The sequence below is a fragment of the Siniperca chuatsi genome, linkage group LG21 (genome assembly GCF_020085105.1).
Source record: "Siniperca chuatsi isolate FFG_IHB_CAS linkage group LG21, ASM2008510v1, whole genome shotgun sequence".
Taxonomy (NCBI): Eukaryota; Metazoa; Chordata; class Actinopteri; order Centrarchiformes; family Sinipercidae; genus Siniperca; species Siniperca chuatsi.
Window position 1 is genome coordinate 9,291,945 of NC_058062.1, and position 18,306 is coordinate 9,310,250.

Consider the following 18,306-nt stretch of genomic DNA (forward strand, 5'->3'; position numbering starts at 1 on the left):
GTCCTCCAGATACAACTACAGTATGCATACACAACATAACCTTACAGTTGTCCTCAGAGATGGACCTTCAGGTTTTAGATTTTAGGGTTTTTTAACTAATGTTGTTACTAATTGATTATGCAGTTGTATCATTATTATTTTCCACTTTCAGGAGAATTGTGTGGGAGTGTGTTTTGCTTACACCGTTATGAGAAGGAACTCATTTTATGTATTCTGTATTAGTATTTAATAGTATAGGTATAATACCACTGAGTACTGAATACCACAGAACCAAGACTCCTAATAGGCTACCAAAAATATAAGGTCATTTTGTGTTGGCAACATCACAGGAAAATTCCTCTCACATTTATAATGCTGTTGAGACTGAAATTGAGTGTTCATATGAAATAAAACGGCTCACTACAGGTAAGGACAGTTTTGATGGTTTCGGGCCTCATGATGATACAGGTGGGCCTTTAAACAGCACTGAGTTTTGTTTTACACCAGGGATGTGACACACACTGAGGGAGGAACTTAACTGTTTGTGTTGGAACGCCCTCTAGTGGATATCTCCTAACATGCATTACCAATTATACATGAACCATTGATTTACTGACTTCCAAGTCTGTAAAAAAAACAAAACAAATATAAAATAAACATTTACAAGAAAAAGTGTCCTTAAATCTATGTTTTTACCCCTAAGAGACCCATTGTTATCATGAGCTACATGACTTTATTAGAACTTACTATGATGAAGCCCACTGGCTAGTGCAAACTGTTTTTAAGTTGTTTTACATCACTGATGGCAATTTACATGCAAAAAAAGTAATATTGAATTAATGCAGTAGAAACAGTGTGGTCCACATTTATTAATTAATTGAGAAACACAATCTAGAATTTTACATAAAACACAAACTAAAGAGCTGTGCGATTACATAAAGTGGGTGAAAGCTTAAAAATTCAAAATGTATAAAAAGATAGATACTTAAATAAAAAAATTGACAGTTTATAAAAATTCAATTGCTTGAAAGTGAATATGAAACCTGTGAAAAAAATCTTTGAAAAGTAATAGAAATTTTGACATCAATCGCCTATGTATTTTTTGTTCAAGGAATTTGATTTTAGGCATAATAACTACCAGTTTATTTTGACATATATTATTTTGATATTCACATCTTACATGGCACGTCCTTTAAAGCCCCCAATCAGTCACTTTCCTGTTCCCTGACAAATCTTACCAGTACGACCACAGCGGAGGTGGCTTCACCTGTGCTTTCAGTCATTTCTCAACAAAGTCTTGTTAAATCATATAAGCACAGAATATTACAAACACAGATACACTCTAATCTTTCCTTATAACCATCGAAAAAAACCTTCATGTCTAAAAATACAAATACCATAGTACCATAGCCTTCAGAGAGTAATGTTTACCTCTTTCTTCCTTCACACTGATGCTAGGCCTGTGTTAATATCATCACCACAATATACAGTGTCACAGAGCTACAGGAGAGATACATCTTTGGGTTTATTTTGGGAAATGTGGTATAAAATACATTTTTTTCCTCTGGTTAAAAAGGTGTTAACCATTGCCTGGGAAATAAAAATTGTGATCCTTGAAGGTCCTGAATTAAAGTCAGATTTAAAAAAAAATTAATATCAAAAATACTCTAGAGTAAATAAATCTTGTGTATAAATATTGATAAACTGTTGAAGTGGTGTTTTCTGTATTATAGTTTTGTAGCACCAATGAGCTGGTTGATGCAAGGACACTTATCCAAGAGAGGGGTGGCTTTTGTTATTCCAAATGGCTGTGATGGTCACACATACAGTAATGATGCTACCGTGGAAGAGCTATTGTGCATATTGCTCTATAAAGCAACTAATATGAGATTCATATGGAATAAAACAACACGTGTATAATAATGAACTGTATAATATAATTTAGTGAACAGTTTTGACTTGTAAGTGCCACTAAAAACAGGGCTGAGAACTGGATCACTGCAAGACTGGACTGATGTCTATACAAACACTAGATGTTCAGTTTTTCAGATTGTACCACACAAGAAATCCATGTTTTCAACCACCACTGTGATTAAAAAAAGACTGCTGTGTACAAAAAGCAATGGATAACAATGGTGCTAGCTGTCATGTAATTATCAGCACATTATAATGTACTTAAATTATGTAGGGTGAAAACAAACGCACACACAAACTCATTGTTTCTCTTAATTAAACAGATGAAAAAAAAGAAAATCACACTGTAATATGAGTAGTTGCTGTGGATAGGCTGTAGAGTTGCTGTCACCTGCAGAAGGAGCAGGCTTTATTTTGTTTCACCGGCAGGAGGAGAGGAACCCAAGAGAGGAGATTTTGGTGAAACCTAGACATGGTTAAAAAAACAAGGAATTATTGTTAAAAACGTTCATGCCATTCATGAGTGTTGGTGTGATTTGGAGCTGAACTATAAGGAAAAACTCTGTAGACTTGTTTTAGAAGGAAAACAAGCACTCTTTCTGTACAATTACACTCTGATGTAAAGCTATAGGAAAAAGTACAGCTAATCCCAAGTTCAGAAATGATTACCATTGTATTATAGTATCAAATTTGTGATGTTCAGTCTCTTCCAGGAGTTTTGTTTGAGCTGATATTTTCTTGTACCTTCAATCTGCTTCATACACCCCTTCTTCCGTTAGAAATTTCCTACATTTCCTAGAATAACCTTCTCCACTTACTTTGAAAACAAATGAAGTCATGTCTGCATTACTCTGTGCCTTATTGAGGCAACTGTAAGTGGACAAATCAGTCACCAGTGTCTTCTTCTATGACATATTTCTCCCTGTATGATTGTTGAATGTTGGTGCAAAATGATTACTCTAAAAAGAAGGCCCTTATGACAACATTATGTGTGTGTTAGCAGTGTATCAAAGTACTCACAGGGGATGGAGGCTTTGCAAAGTTGAGGTGAGCATACAGAAGCACAGCAATGTCGTTCTGGCTGGCTTCCAGGGCAATGGACAGAGCAGTGCTGCCATCCTGTAAGAAACAAGAGGATGATGGTGAGATGATGGGTTTGGACAGGATTTGTGGAAAAACTAAACAAGAGAGAGACAGAGAAAGAAAGAAGCAATGGAAATATATGCTTACATTATCGGTGAGAGTGGCATCACAGCCCGACACAGAAAGTAGCTGACGCACAATGTCCACATGACCGTGTTCGCAGGCACACATGAGTGCTGTGGAGCCGTCATCATCACGGATGTTGACCTGTGCCCCGCAAGACAGCAGCGCCCGCACCATGTCCCCTCGACCGTGGCTGACTGCTAGCATCAGCGCCGTCTGACCGGCCTACAAACAGGCATTATTCAAAATCTTTAAATTCATCTTCAACATGTAGATCTAATTTCAGAACTAAATTGCTGCCATTTAGACTGCATTTGTGTACATGCTACAGCATGCATATAGTGACAAACTCTGCAGTGTCATTAGACACATTAGAGAGCAGAGTTCTGAAAACCTGTATATGTATATGTATATGCTTTTTAAGTCCAGGACTGAAATGGTTTTGGTTGTGTGTGGAGCTGCAGTAAAAAATAATGAGCAGTAGAGGGCACACCTGGCTGGCCTTGGCGTTGACATCTCCTGTGTGCAGCAGCTGCAGGACCGTTTGAAGGTCACTGTCAGAGTGGAAGGCAGCCAGAGCTGTCAGCATGATGGCAGTGTAGCCCGCCTTGTTCTGCTTGTCAGCATTACACAGGCCTGTCAGGTATATAGGGCAATCAGTGTGACAGGGGATACAACAGCAGCACAAACAATGACAGCAATGTTGGAAACACTCAAACCCTAATGACTGAATACAGGAAAACACTTAAACATCTGACTCAATAGGATGAACATTGGTTTAACTTTTACATATGTGATTTTGAATGCTTTAGTTAATATCCTTAACTTGTGGATATGGACATATGTGCCCATATCACCCACCTCTATATTTAAATCACCCTTGTGTTATCTTGTCTCCCTCATTACTTTTTTGTCACACACACACACAAATCACGCACATACACATATACATAAACAGCTCACCAGTGTCCAGCAGCAGTTTCACCACAGGGAAGTTAGAGTGGGAGACGGTGTAGTGAAGCGCTGTATTCCCGTTGCCGTCTGCCATGTTGATCACAAACTCCAGCAGCTGAGGGGAGATGGAGGAGAAGGTGCTCATATAGGCCTTGACGACAGCCGTGTCTGCTGCTTTGTGACAGGACACACGCAGCCACTCCTGAAGCACGGTGGTGTACGCTGCCCTCTGAGATCAGACACAATGAGGACAATTAGAGACACACACACTTGACAGACTGTTGGAGAAAGGTAGGACACAGCTCACAGGTATGCAGACTGACCATGATAACTATATCAAAATCAAATACGAGAAAAGGGTTTATTGGAAACCAAACCTCTGGAGAAACACACAGGAAATATGTTGTTTGCTCTGCACAGTACTTGCAAAAATGCTAAAATAAATGTAAATAATATTGGGTCTTGAGCCAAGTTTTCAACACAGCAAATCCTTTTCTCATTTTCCCCTGTATTACAAAAGCTTCAACTGTTTTCTTGACTCATTCAAACATTAAGAGATGCAAAGCACATCTTATATTGCAAGAAACCTATAACCTTGACTTGTCAGAGTCAGAGCTCATGATGTTCTGAAAATGTTGGAGTGTGCACGTAAGATAAATCAATTTTTGTGGAGCTGTGTTTCCACTTGGCTGTGCTTCAGCTTGTTGTCAATACGATCGCTTTTAAAAAAGGACACTCCCGGATTCCCTGGAAAGCGGCATTGATACTGAGTGGATTATCCTGGTTAAATAAAGTGAATTAAATTAACACCTACTGCTCCTTGTTGGCTGAAGGCATTGGGTTCCCCCAGGGCTTTCTGCAGGGCATGAAGAGCTGACATCAGGCCGTCACTCAGGTCCAGTCTGAGACAGACAAGGAGATCAGTCACTGATGCTCATACACAGGCTTGATAGTATTATTACCACTATATCAGTCTGTCTGTTAACCATGTGTATATTTACCTGACTTGTTTGGCAGATGCTGTGTCATTTGCAATGCTTTCTGCTGCTGGCTTTGACTCTGACTGGCTGGAGAGGATGGTTGTTTCTGACTGAATGGTGTATTGCTGCTTGGTAATCTCAGTGGTTTTAGTGACACACAGTGATGAAGAACAGGTAACTGAGGACATTATGGAGCTTTGATCAGGAGTGGATTCAGTGCTTGATGGTGTGGAGGTGATCTCCTGGGTGACTGTGTGTTTTTCTGATGACTGGTTGACAGTGTCTTTAAAAGTAGAATTGTTTACTGGACATGGAGGAGTTAGAGTGGAGTCGGAGGCTGGTGGCTGTGAGGCACATTTTTGCACAACAGTGTCTGTCGCTGGTGACTGGGGGGCTTTGTCTGGCAGTCTCGTGTCTACAGTTGCAGACTGGATGGGACTCTGCTGCGAGTCTGAAATGACGGCTGGTAGTTTGACGGCAGTCTGTTGAGGTACACTGTTGCTAACTGGAGGCTGGGAAAGCTTGCTGTGGGTTATTTGCTGGTGCTGGACTGTTGACTCTGGTAGTTTTTCTCTGGCTTCATGATATTCGCTCGAGTCACTCCCCTCATCTGAGCTCTCGCTGCTGCTATCGTCTGATGATGTGGACTCGTAGCTGCAAGACAAGAAAACGTTTCACTGTCAACAGCTCCAAGTCTCCTATTTTATCACTGTACAAGCAGGGAATACAAATGCATTTCTACTTTCTAACTCTAACCATATGCTCTCGGCTAGAACAGACTATGTGTGAACATTCACTACTCAAATCTGTGATGAGACGCAATTCCAAGGTAAGGGTAATTGCCACACTGCTCAGCGGATGAAAATGACTGATTGGTGGTCTGCAATGACTGACACTTACCCTCCATTAACTCCAATGAACTGTAAGTTTTTCTTTGTAGAGGGAGATCCTGGTTCACCTTCTGCTTTCCGCTTCATAATGGACCTCAGAGAAGACTGGGGAGATGAGGCTGGAAAAGATACCAGTGATCATACATACAGTAGAAACATGATGTGGTTAGAACAAGTTAGAATGATGGTCAAGGGGTGTTTTGAACAGAGTTCAGTCCAGTTACCTGTCTTAGGGCCTTCTTGTGACTGGACAGCCTCTGTGGACTTATGCAGGTGTGTCTCTCCTTCTTTAGAATGCAACAAACCAATCTGATTACCAGACGTGCCTACAGCGATGACAGGATTAGCTACAGGTACCGAAGTGGACAACTCGCTCTTTAGGACATCGCGCACCTGCTTGGAGCTGACTGCAATCGGCAACTCAACTGGAGCATCTGTGAGACAGAAAGAAGACTTCAACTTTTCAGCCTTAACTAGTCAAGCATCTTATGGAGGAATAAAATAAAATAAAAGTAAACTACGTTATCCAACATTTTTCATAAGAAGTTGTTAACACAAGCTCATATACCCTGAGTTATCAGTTTATGGTTTCAATCTAGTGTAATTCAATACAATGGCAATGCAATAAATCCTGTCTTATTAAGTTTTAGAGTCAGAGAGGTGCTGATTCAGCTATGTAGCATGTTTTCCATTCGCAGGTGACTGAAAACATCAGGAGCTCAAAATTGTTGGCTCAAAACCTCTCTGACATAGTCAACAAATATTGAACATTATATTACACATTATATGCTTCACAGGGCTGCTGCATTAGACTGAACCCAGCTGAACCCAGACCTTCAGCTTGTCCTCTGTGGTGACCCTCCATGACTCCACCAGCAGGTTGAAGGGAGGGGGAGCTGCAGGTCTCCGCTCGGAGCAGAGTGCCCACCTCCACCACAGTAGGCTGTTCCAGTGTGTACACCTGGATTCCCACAGTTCTCTGTTCCCTCTGTTGGGGCCGCTGTGTGAAGCTGACCAGAGTGTGCAGGCTGCAGCCTTGTGGCTCCTGCCAGCCCATGCTGGTAGCCATGACGGGATGCTCTGCCTGAGGGGCCTTCCGGACTGCTACAACCTGCTGCTGTGCAGCCTGTAGCTCCTGCATCGTCCTCTTTAGCTGGCCCTCAAGATGACCCACATGATTCCTAAGAGCCTCGGTCTCTGGCAGCAGCCCCAGATCCTCCTCCCTAACCCCGACTCCCACCTGATGACTGCCCCTCGAGTCCTCTGGTCCCACTCCGATGGTGCGCACTTCCCGTTTTGCATCTGGTCGTGCTCCACCTACAATTACTGTGTCCTCAATCTCACAACCTGAGTCTTGTTTGGAGCCCTCAGGTGTGGTGGGAGACAGTGGCCCTGCTGGCTTGCTGCTGCTCTTAGATCCATTGCTCACCTCTTCTTCAGGGATGTCGATGTAGAGCTCCCCTCTGGGACGAACTCGGCTGAAACCCAGAGTATGGCCCAGGAACTTCTGGCTCTTTAGCTGGACGCTGAGCTGCCGTTTCTCCTCCTGCAGCACAGAGATTTTGACCTGCAGCACAGGGATGGTTTTCACCTGCTCCTCAAGCTCCCTTATCTTCCTGAGAGCCGCAGCCATCTGCTCCCTGACATGCTGGAGGTGGGCTGGTGTTGGGGTCACTGGAGTGGACAGGCCAGAACTCATTGGAGTGAAGGATCCGCTTCCACCCTGGGCTCGGTTGAAGCTGTGTGCACTGCTGAGAGAGGTGTTAGAGCCTACTACGCTGCTGTGCATGCTGCCCAGGTTGGAGAATCTTCGCCCCTCTTTCTCCTCCTCCAGCTTCCTGCGTGCATCCAACAGCGTCTTCTCCACCCGGGCAGTGCTGAAGCTGGGCCTCTGCGACGTGTGGTAACCCGGGGCACAGTAGGAGAAGGAGGAGTGCCGGCTGTCCATGCTGGTGTTGGAGCACAGAGACTCTGTGGAGGTCCACCAGGAGCCGGCGTAGCCATAGCCACGGGGCAGGGAGCCATAGCGTGGCCGGCGTTGGACAGGCACCTTCTTGATAGTGTTTCCCTTCTCTATGTCGTTAACATATTTGAGGAAGTCTAGGTCCAGACGGTAGCCATAGGGGGTCTCCACTGAGTAGGGCGCCTCCTGTTCTTTGCCGTGCAGGGAAGGGGGAGCAGGCGGGTTGAGTTTCCCTGAGGGGGAAGGAAATCAACTTTAAACAAACGGAAATCTGCGTCTAATCTTGGGATCAGACTTTAGAAAATTGTACTAACTTTGGGCTACTGTGTATTTATGTATGTACTCTGAAACAATCATCAAATAAGGTACAAAGTGGAATGGCACAGTTACTATAACCTGACCATGTAAAGTGTCTGGATAGTACAACTGTTAAATGACTTGGAATTAGTCTGACAGTTTAAATCCTAACAAAAAGAATGAATTATCTTAAAATAACTTCATTATTATGAGGAGTAATATTAGTTAAAATAAATAGAAGCTGCACCTGGGAAGCCGGGGTCCATATGCAGCACCTGAGCCATAATGAGCCTGTGGCGGCTATTCAAACAGTCACACACTAACTCTCACCTGTGGAGAGACAGAAACATGTTGAATTTATAATACCAAATTTTTTTTTTTTTTTTTTAAAGAACAAGAGTTGCTTTTCTTACAGTAATAACAAGACAGTGCTTAATGCAATAATACAAACCTGACAAGATCAGTGTTTATATGGACATCTTATAAATTGACTATATAGATGTGAGTACTCCACTATATATGGTTTGCATTCCAGCAATAAATGATTGTTCTTTTTGACCGCATTGTTCTTGTGTGATGGTCAGAAATAGTTTTACTGTTTCTTTCACTACTTCACCATCCTGCCTGCCTGTCTAATTTTATCCGTTCATTTTTTGGAGCATAGTGGGTCACAGTCGATTGTGTTTGTTTCTGTTCTTAGCATTCAGAGAAGAGGAGTTACAGGGGAAAGTTTCCTGGCAGCTAATTCCAGGACCGAGGTTTGAGACTGCCAGTTACAACCTTATTAGGAATCATCTGTGCACGCTAACTTCGCCTCTCAATTTAGGGTTTACAGACACTCTCTCGTCTTTCTCTCTCTCTCTCTCTCTCACTTTCTCCACATCTTCCCCCTCCTGTTTCTTCTATATTTGCCCACTTTTTATGTTTTTCTGGTGCTTTCTCCCCCTCTCAACATCAGCTGATGATCAGGAGATTTCAGCTCGTCACTGTCTCTCTCATTCCCTCCACATTCACTTGCTCATTACAACACAGAGCATAGTGAATTGCTGAGAACTTCAATGCATTTTTCATATCAGAGGTAATGCATTTTGACTCTTTATAAACATAAGATTGTGCTTTTTCCTCCCACAGAGAGCAACACAGTGCCAGCAACGACAGCGAGCCCACAACGCCAATGCCTCTGAGTTTGTGTCTGCTTGGAAAAGATTAACTTTCTAGGTCATCACTTTGTGGGAACTGGGGATGTAATGTTTAAGCCATCCACAGCATTAGCCAGTTGAACATTGTTATATTACATTACGGAGCTAAGATCAGAAGTTTGGACTGCAAACCTCCCCTTTGTTTTTTAGGGCATACTTAGTTCACTTCACTTTAAAGCTGATTCTATGTTTCTTCAGCAAGAACTGAGTCACTCTTCTCTAAGTTGAGCTCTTTCTCTCTCTCTCCCTCTCTCTCGCTATCTTGTGACTCTAGACAGTGCTTGCTCGTTTACGAAAAGTAGGGCACTTGGAAACACTGACTAAACTGACTTGGTATTTTTGAAGTCCTGTAGTCAGTTTAATATCTTGGTGCGATTCCCCTTATCTGTGCCGCTTCATCACCCTCTCATACCAAGATTGCCACACACTATGTGGCATGGAAATACTGTCTGCATGCACAAACAGACCCATTTTAACATTGACATTAAAAGTACTCGTCACTCCATTGTGATAAGAAAAGATTACACTGTTAAATTTATAGGGCACAGACACTAAGCCAACAATATTTTAGCTTACAGTTGAGGAATTTATCAGATGTCCTAGATGTCAATTACTTGACCTGATCTGGAATAATTACATGAAATGTTGTGAGTGTCAGTTTATCACCAGTATGGAATGAAAGTGTCAAATTGATTATGTGCTGCATGTTGTACAGTGCAGTCTGGGTATGACTACATGTGTGAGAAAGTGAGAACAGGACAGAGAGAAGGGGAGTGGTTGGGAGAAAGCGAGCGTATGTATGTGTGTGCGAGAAACTGAGTGTGAGAGAGAGTATGTGTACAGGAGGGTGGAGGACAGCGCTGACAGGGGACAGTTGAAGAGATATAATTAGAATCTGCAGTTTAGCGACCAAACATCCTAGCCCAGCAGACGAGACGGCCGACACATCCACTTGATTCCTTTTTGAATCCCAAAATGCAGTTTTCTACTCCTTCAAATCATATCTATTGCTGTGGTGAGGGAGGAGTGCCACTCAAAACTCTCACACCACCAGGCCTCCACATCTGCTTCTCCAAAAGGGGCTCATTGGGTGTTGCAGATGTGTAAGCATGTGTGTACGTACTCCCCCTGAGTGTGTGTGTGTGAGTGGTTGACCTTCCTCCCTCTCACTCGCTCTCAAACAGAGTTCCTTTGAGATGACATCTGAACAGAAAGCAGTGTGCGCCCTTCCCCAGCGACACACTACCATTCTTCAGACGACTTTCCCTGGCCAGCTTCATCCAGGACAAATACTTTGCCCCCATTAAACCCCCTACCTCCCCATACAGATACATACTACACTAACCAAAGTTAACATCGCATGGTCTACTCCCTCCATTCCCTGCTATTAAGATTAAGACACCCCTCAGGGGGTAAGATGCAGGTCATCCAGCACAAATTACACGTCTGTGGTATGTCCTGTATATCACGAGAATAACTGCGTTATACTGTATCTTCTTTGACCTCTTGCAGTTTTTTCTTTGTTTTTGTACATGCGAGGTAGCTTCAGGTTTATTCATTTACAAACAGACACTTGCATGCTAGTATCTGGAGGATAAAAAACTGGATTTGATTTACAGCATGTATATAGATTCTTGTGTGTTTGGTCTGTCATGAGGATTGAGACCACCATGAAAAGTAATTTAAGATGCCAGGCTTCATTTCGAGGTCAGCTCTCCCAAGTTTATCAAACTCATTGCTTCTATTCATTGAGTCACCTTAATATTATTGCCATTACAAAGGATTAGACCTCAGTATTTCTAAGTCAGAAATACCACTCTTCCCACCACCCAGAGAAGATCTTCATGGATTTTTCCACTGCCTTACTGACTCTCTCAGCCTTTGGTGATTACTATTCTGCCCAAGCTTGGGAATGGTTTGTGAATTAGGAAAAGAGGGATTTATTTTCCGCTTCATACCAGCTGCTTGCGCTGCAAGGACGGGATCGCTCCTGCCCAGGCTCCTTGCTCTCCCTTCCTTTTCTTGCACTCTTATAGTCAGCACCTGTGGGAAACAAGAATAAAGGAATCTTTAACACACAAAAAAATCACACGAAAATAAAAGGAGATATCTAGACAAAATTCTTCAGGGGACGTCAGTAAAACTCCCATTAAAAAGCGTAGCTCTGCTGACACAGAGATAAAAACAGACTTATGACAGGTTACAAAAGAGTGGCCCCCGCAAGACTATAAACACAGATTGCAAAGCCAGAAAAAACATGCCAAAGCATTCCAGTGATTTTGACTGACACGTCGGATGTGAACAATATACACCCATGGTCAATCTCTGACCTCCTTGTAGTACAACCTGGATGAAGCCTGATCCATGCATAGCTGCTCTCCTCCTCTCCCAGCTTTCTAGAAACACTTTCCCCCACCCCATTCCTCAGTCCAATTCAAGGCTCTCTAATCAATTCAAGGCTGGGAGCCTCCCTGCCATGTGATTGGGCAATGTTTTCGGTTTTCTTGCCTCTGTGACTAACACTCACACAATTCACTGGCACTCACAAGCCCTCCAGTTTTTGTGAGAACAGCCGTCATTTGCTCCGATTACCTTTAAAGACTTAAAGCCAGACTGATTTCATGAACCTTACAGTGAGTTCCCATCATGGACAACACAGACTTGAAGCGTGCACTGAAACTACTGCGTGCGTGTCAACCTGATAAGCTGCATGACTGCGTCTGCTGATTCTCATACTTTGGCTCGGCCACTCAGTCAGGCTGCTGTGTAAGTGTGGTCGACATTTTGTCAGAGGGTCTCACAGCCTAAAAAACACTGATGGGTGACCTTTGCATAATATCATAACAAGACTTGCTGTTGTTCAGTCGATTGTTTCATATTGTTGTCATGCCAGTACCACAGAGGATGGAGGGGTAGGGGGAGAAACAGACCTTTTAGACTGGAACGACAGCCAAATCACAAAGAGCCATTCATTCAGCCTCTAGTTCCACAGCTGGTTCTAATATAAAGCAAGGAGGGGCATTTCAGAGAGAGAGAGAGGGAGGCAGAGAGAAAGAGTGTGTATGTGAGTGTGTGGCAAGGAAATTTGCCTCAAAACAAACAAACAGTTGATGAAGTGCTGTTATGGACCCACACATTGACAGACACTGGAAATACAAGGAGCAGGACTAAGTGATTGATGTCTACATCTAGAAGTGCCTGAGGATCCAAAAATGACCGGCTATCTGTGCCGCTAATTATGTAAGATAACGCAATTTTATGAGTACATCCCTACCTGATTATATAAATGTATATATCAATGCCAAAAACTACTCTCAAAGGATAGGATTAAAAACTGTGAACTATGTGGAGCGTTTAGTTAAAACCCTGTGTCGGTGCAGATGGCGAATTCTTGTGTAAGACAAATACCAAACTTTACAGGAGACAACTTGAACTCCCATTAACTCCCACACAGCACAGATAAAAACACACAGATCCCCCAACACAGACCGAGGCCTGAAGACTCCCACCGATCAACAAACACAGCTGTAGCTTTTAAGTTGATTTATTCAGGTAAGGGCACCGATGATATGAAACCCAAGTGATTTAGCTGTTTTTAATTTGTCTTTCTTCGCGATGATAAATCTGATGATGTGATGATACATTTCTGATTTATTATCCCCCCAATAAGTAGTAACATTTTGACAGCAGATGATAAAATGCACCTTTTTCTAATGTTTAGCAGTTTAGCATAGAAAGACTCTCAGATGGTCACTGCTTTGCCAGCACATGTGCCACTCTCATCATACCAAGCTAATTGATGTGGCAAAACAGGAGATTATGTTGCAATAAGTCCGATGAAGAAAGGGTTACAGGAAAGGGAGCTCCATCTTTCTATTCCCAAAGGATCCAGAAACAACCCAGTCACTTCCTCCCAGCCCAGGAGAAAGAGTAACAAGTAGAAGGAGAGCATAAGCGAGAAAGAAAAAAAAAGGAGCAGGGGTAAGACAGAGAGAAAGCAGAGGAGAGCAGTACAGTATGTGAGGGAGGGTGGGAGAGAAAGAGTGGGAATGTGAGGAAAGAAAGGCAAAACTGCAAGAGGAGGGGGGAAGAAAAAAGAAATGCTGCTAAGAGTTTTAGATGGAAACTTCTCGAATGAGAAGACCATGACTGTTCTCAGATTTGGACTCCACCAGTATGAATCACTGAAAATCCTGCTGCTGACACCAGAATGTAGTCTGCTGCTGTTAATGCAGGAAAGACACCAGAAAGATCACATAGAGGGCTGCAAGAACTTCTCACAATGAGTATATAAAGTTTCAAAAGACCTTTCCTCATAATCTTGAATGGCTCCACCTAGAAGATACCCATCATTTGTGCATTCCACTCCTAAAAATAGACAGACAATAGAGAATCCCTACGAGAAGCTGCACTTTGTCTAACTAAATAAAGCTGATTGTTGCTCTGAGGTTTTTTTTTCTCAGAGCCACAAAGACCTTGATATAGACATGCAGAAGAGTTTTAAAAGTTGCATAAAGATCACAACAGGAGACGTGGTTGTTGATCTATCTACTAAGACTTCTTTGTCCTCCTCCTCACTCGGCAGCACAGATGGCTTCATTCAGCCAACTGGTCCTAAATGAATAATAAATCAGGAAAAATTATAACAAATCTTTCCCCTGAATAGCTAAAGAATGCTAAATGTAGAAGCAAGAACAGCCATTTGTCACCAAGCATAATGTGGCTGAACGGTGTACGTCACTGCCTGACAGACGAGGCCAGATGATCTCATATCAACATGGCAATACAGTGTGCTCTTGTGCTGCTGGTGGACATGTGGTTTTTGACTAATTTGGGCTTTAAACTCAGGACAGTGAAATCATAACCCAATGGGACGTACCCTCCAGGACTCTCTGCCCTTTCACAAAAAGCCCTGTTTTTTACATTAAGGAGTGGTAGTATGGAGGAGCAGATGGCGCTGGGCTGAACAGTCTAATGCTGGCTAGAGTACGGCCAAGGGGAGGGGCTGGCCAGCTCTCATTACTCCTGGAACAGGAGCAGAGTAAACACCCGCCAGTCTGCTATTGGTCATTGTGCTGACCTCCAACAGGAAACTGAGCAAGGGTGGGGCTGAGCAGCAAGGAGCAGCACCGGAAAAAAAAGACAAAAAAAGGGGGCATTTGGAAGAAAATTCCTGTGCAGTTGTGGAGGTGGGGATTAAGAATGATGCCGAACAGAGAGGCCAGAGAGCTGCACTGTTTTGAGGAAACTGTGGGGTCTGGAAGGGAGGAAGACGAAGTCCAGATGGCAGTAAGACGGGTGGTGTAGAGCCGGTCAGAGCAGTGTTGGGGTTAAAAGCTCAGGTCAGCGTGTGTTGTGGTACTGAGTGGATGGCACAGCAGAGCAGAGGAAGTAATCTAACTGCAGTGGCGATGTAGTTAAGTGATTCCCTCTCAGAGATCTTATCAATTACTTCCTGATTCAATAAGAGCTGCTGATCAAAAGACTTGGTGGACATAAAGACAACAAAACAGGCCAGAAAAACATCCATAACACTGACTATTTCACCATGTTTGTGTGCTTTACTAGACAGAAAAGTCCATCTTGCTTTTCTGAGTGATTAATGCATTAAAAGGAGATCAAGTCAGATTATTCAAGCAGATAACCAGTTACTGTCTCTAGTACCTCATAAGCCAGATTAGACCATGTTTCCCCCTACTTTATAAACTAATCAACCTCTAATACAACAAAGAACTTTGGGTTTAATCATCATATAAAAAAATATGTTGTGATGGTGTGAAAAAGGTATATTTATAGGCTGCTTTGGAGGGTGGAAAACATGAAAAATTATAGAACATTTCATTTTCTGCAAAACAAATTCTGATCTAAATGGGGTATGTGCAAACACACAACTTGACTGCTTGTACATTCACTGAAAAAAGACTGTTAACAACATTATAGATCCTTATACCGCTAACTTTCCTTATTTCAAGTGATGAAAATGATCACTAATGCTGTGTGTTGTTTTAACACACAAGATAATTCATCATGAAGTAAAACTGTCCGGAATAGCTCATCAGTGGTAAACCCTAGACAGTGACAGCCAGACAGTCTCATGCAGGTTCAGGGTGTAATTTCATTATCCTCGCTAAACCATTTAAATGCCCGGCGTGTGGCCCAGTGTGCAAATGGAGTTTATAACCCCACATTCCACCACAGCACCCCCGGGTCCAAATGCTGTAATGAAACAATCACATTCCAGTTCGGTTAAAAAAAAAAAAAATGCTGAAGGAAACTCTAGCTGGAGACAAACCTGACCAGAGATTCCCAAAACGGCAGTCTGGGGGATTCCCAGGGGTCTCTGATGGGATTCCAGTGGGTCCACAGACAAACCAGGAAGAGTCAGTTTTCACTAGTATTACAATCACACTCACTAGATCTCAAAGCAATAAGGAAATATTCAGTTGCCTGAAATATTCAGTTGCCTGTTCTATTCAGTACCCTGTAGGTACACCTAAAACTAGGAACCCTGCAATAAATCTTACCTTCATGAAGGTTATAATGTTCAGTTTTTGTTGAAACTGTTATTTTAAATCAACCCAATTCACATCATTATGGGTAAACTAAATATTAGACTTAACACGTCACAGACCACCAACCTACCCATGTAACGGCATGAATGACAGGACAGAGCCCATCTGAATGCCATGCAGCTGCTACAATCTTGGGCTATTCACTGCTAGGTGATTTAATACAGCCAGCAGCCCATTACACAACAGCAGGACAGTGGTGTATTGTATGATGCAGTGTAACAGGCTGATGACTACACCCCCACATCCTGCCAAGTTCTACATGTCCTTCATCAAAACAAAGTCTGATGTGTTTACTGATCAATCTGGACAGTCTACCACACATATCATGAGACATCCTGTCACATAAAATTTGTTACTAAACAAACAATCCTTCATATTAACATAAAACAATTAAATATTCAGGGAGAAAACATTCATTTGTGCATTTTGCATAATTAGACTTAATTCGTTTATTAAGGGAAATAAAGGGAAATAACACTTGCTCTAAACTGATGACCCTCATCAGTTTAGAGCAAGTGTCCCTAATAACTTTTGCATTATCTGAAAAGCACACATGCGGTTAAATAGAGTTTTAGGTTGGTTTACTCTCCTTTTGCCCAGCTGACTTACAACTCCATGAGTCCCCATCTTCTGAGGATATAAACTCCCCTCAGTGACCACTGACCAGATACAATTGGCGAGAAGAGCAAATTTGAGGGCAAGTAGCGGCAACAAAAATCTGATGAACATCTGGAAGTAATGAAAACTTGCAGAATGCAGAGGACCCACCCTCCCCCCTGAGTCTGTAGTCTTCACTGAGCGTCTCATTTTTTAAAATGAAATTCTAAAATGGTGAGATTGCTGCAACAAATCATGTGTGAGGCACAGGGAAAAGTTTCATAATTAAGAGCAAACGGAAACAAACACCCAAATGCTCGTTCATAAATGACGGGGGAGATTTGGCAATGCAACATACAGTATACTGTAACCTCGCTGCAACACTGAAACTCCTGCTTTCATCGATTAAGACACACGACAAAATCCTCTCTCTGTGAGCCTTCTATGAAAATAACAATACAGGCTGTAGCCTACATGATGGATTTAACAGGGATAGGCTACTGTACAGAGAATGCAGCTTTTGTACAGACAGTTTTCCTATATTAGGCTATAATAAGTAAACCCAATGAAATATAGGGTCACTATAAACACATGTCACATGTGACAGACCCACTTTTAGTTCATAAAGGAATGTTATTATTAGTATGATATTATAAAGGGTTTTCGTTTACGGCGCTTCTCGCCACCGTGCAGCGCGAGTTAGCCTCCAATGATGCTCTGAACAAAAAGGCACGCACCGGAGGAGCGACCATGAGACTCCGTTAAACAGTCCTCTAAACGTAAGGAAATACTAATGTGGAATTATAAGCCCTAATTAGTCCGAACAGCATGTAGATTTAAGAGCTGGCTATAACTGAAGCTGGGGTGGTTTTGGAGGATAAAGGACCCGTTACTTCGGTGGGAGAGGACCGGGGGAATGGGAAGGACCGACGCTTCACAAAAGTCGTCTCACTCACAAGAAGGCGCCTCGTCTGAGACGCTTTAAAATACGGTATGGCAAATAGAGGTCAAGACAGTTTTCAAACAGAGGACTGGTAACTTATTTGCTGTTCTTACCTGCCTTCTGGAAATCCTTTCAGCCGCCTCGGCCCAGGAGCGCTCACTGACAGAAAGACAAAAACACCGCAGCCAAGGCGCCCCGCGCCCCTCCCGCTCCTCTTAAAGGGCCAGCAGCCTCAAAGTCAAGCAGGGACCTCCAGCATCTTACAGGGGTCTTTAATCATCTGAAAGGCCTTCATTTACCTCCAAGGATCCCTGCTTCATCATGGACCTACAAGAAAAGACCTTCAAGGAAATCCTAACACTGCCATCAACCTTCAGTGATTTTAAAGGCCGTTCAAGGACCTCCAAGGAAGGATCTGTCAGGACCCCAGTAGTAGGAAAACAAAAATTCTCAATGTACTTAAGTTACTTTTCCTCAGGGTCATGTAGTGCTCTTAGGATATCAGGGACATGCTTACCAAGGAAATCCAAGGGCCTCCAAGGTTCTCAATGGACATCAAAGAACCTCAGTGGACGGAGCTGTCAGATCCCCTTAACACTTTAGGATGTCAAGGATTTTCAAGGTCCTCCAAGGACCTGCAAGGACTACCAGAGAAGTACCTTCAAGTACAACAAACTTACCAGGAAGTACAAGAACTTTCAAGAACATTCAAGATTCCTTGAGTACCAGTTAGGAACTCATTTAAGGACCTGCACAAACCTCCAAGCACCCTTAAGGAAAAGAAAGAGGGGGGAAATACAGACACACACACA

The 18,306-nt window shown here is 42.8% G+C and overlaps 1 protein-coding gene across 1 annotated transcript; it reads right to left on the bottom strand.

The window, feature by feature from the left end:
• Positions 1-828: 828 nt before the first annotated feature.
• Positions 829-18,168, bottom strand: kank2 (KN motif and ankyrin repeat domains 2). The gene is made up of 13 exons (XM_044180604.1): positions 17,608-18,168; positions 11,341-11,425; positions 8,431-8,513; positions 6,758-8,119; positions 6,148-6,357; positions 5,934-6,042; positions 5,055-5,687; positions 4,868-4,955; positions 4,063-4,282; positions 3,593-3,735; positions 3,124-3,324; positions 2,914-3,012; positions 829-2,359 (listed from the first exon to the last, which is right to left on the bottom strand). The coding sequence occupies exons 3-13, from the start codon at positions 8,465-8,467 to the stop codon at positions 2,303-2,305; spliced, it is 3,159 nt and encodes a 1,052-aa protein (XP_044036539.1). The 5' UTR covers positions 8,468-8,513; positions 11,341-11,425; positions 17,608-18,168; the 3' UTR covers positions 829-2,302.
• Between the last annotated feature and the right edge of the window lie 138 nt (positions 18,169-18,306).

What these genes read in the sequence shown, in the direction of transcription:
- kank2 (XM_044180604.1), bottom strand. Translation starts at nt 8,467, where the DNA reads ATGGCTCAGGTGCTGCATATGGACCCCGGCTTCCCAG. An exon ending in TATGGACCCCGGCTTCCCAG is followed by an intron (nt 8,120 to 8,430) that starts GTGCAGCTTCTA and finishes CTTCCCCCTCAG; the next exon opens with GGAAACTCAACCCGCCTGCT. An exon ending in GAAACTGCTGCTGGACACTG is followed by an intron (nt 3,736 to 4,062) that starts GTGAGCTGTTTA and finishes TATACCTGACAG; the next exon opens with GCCTGTGTAATGCTGACAAG.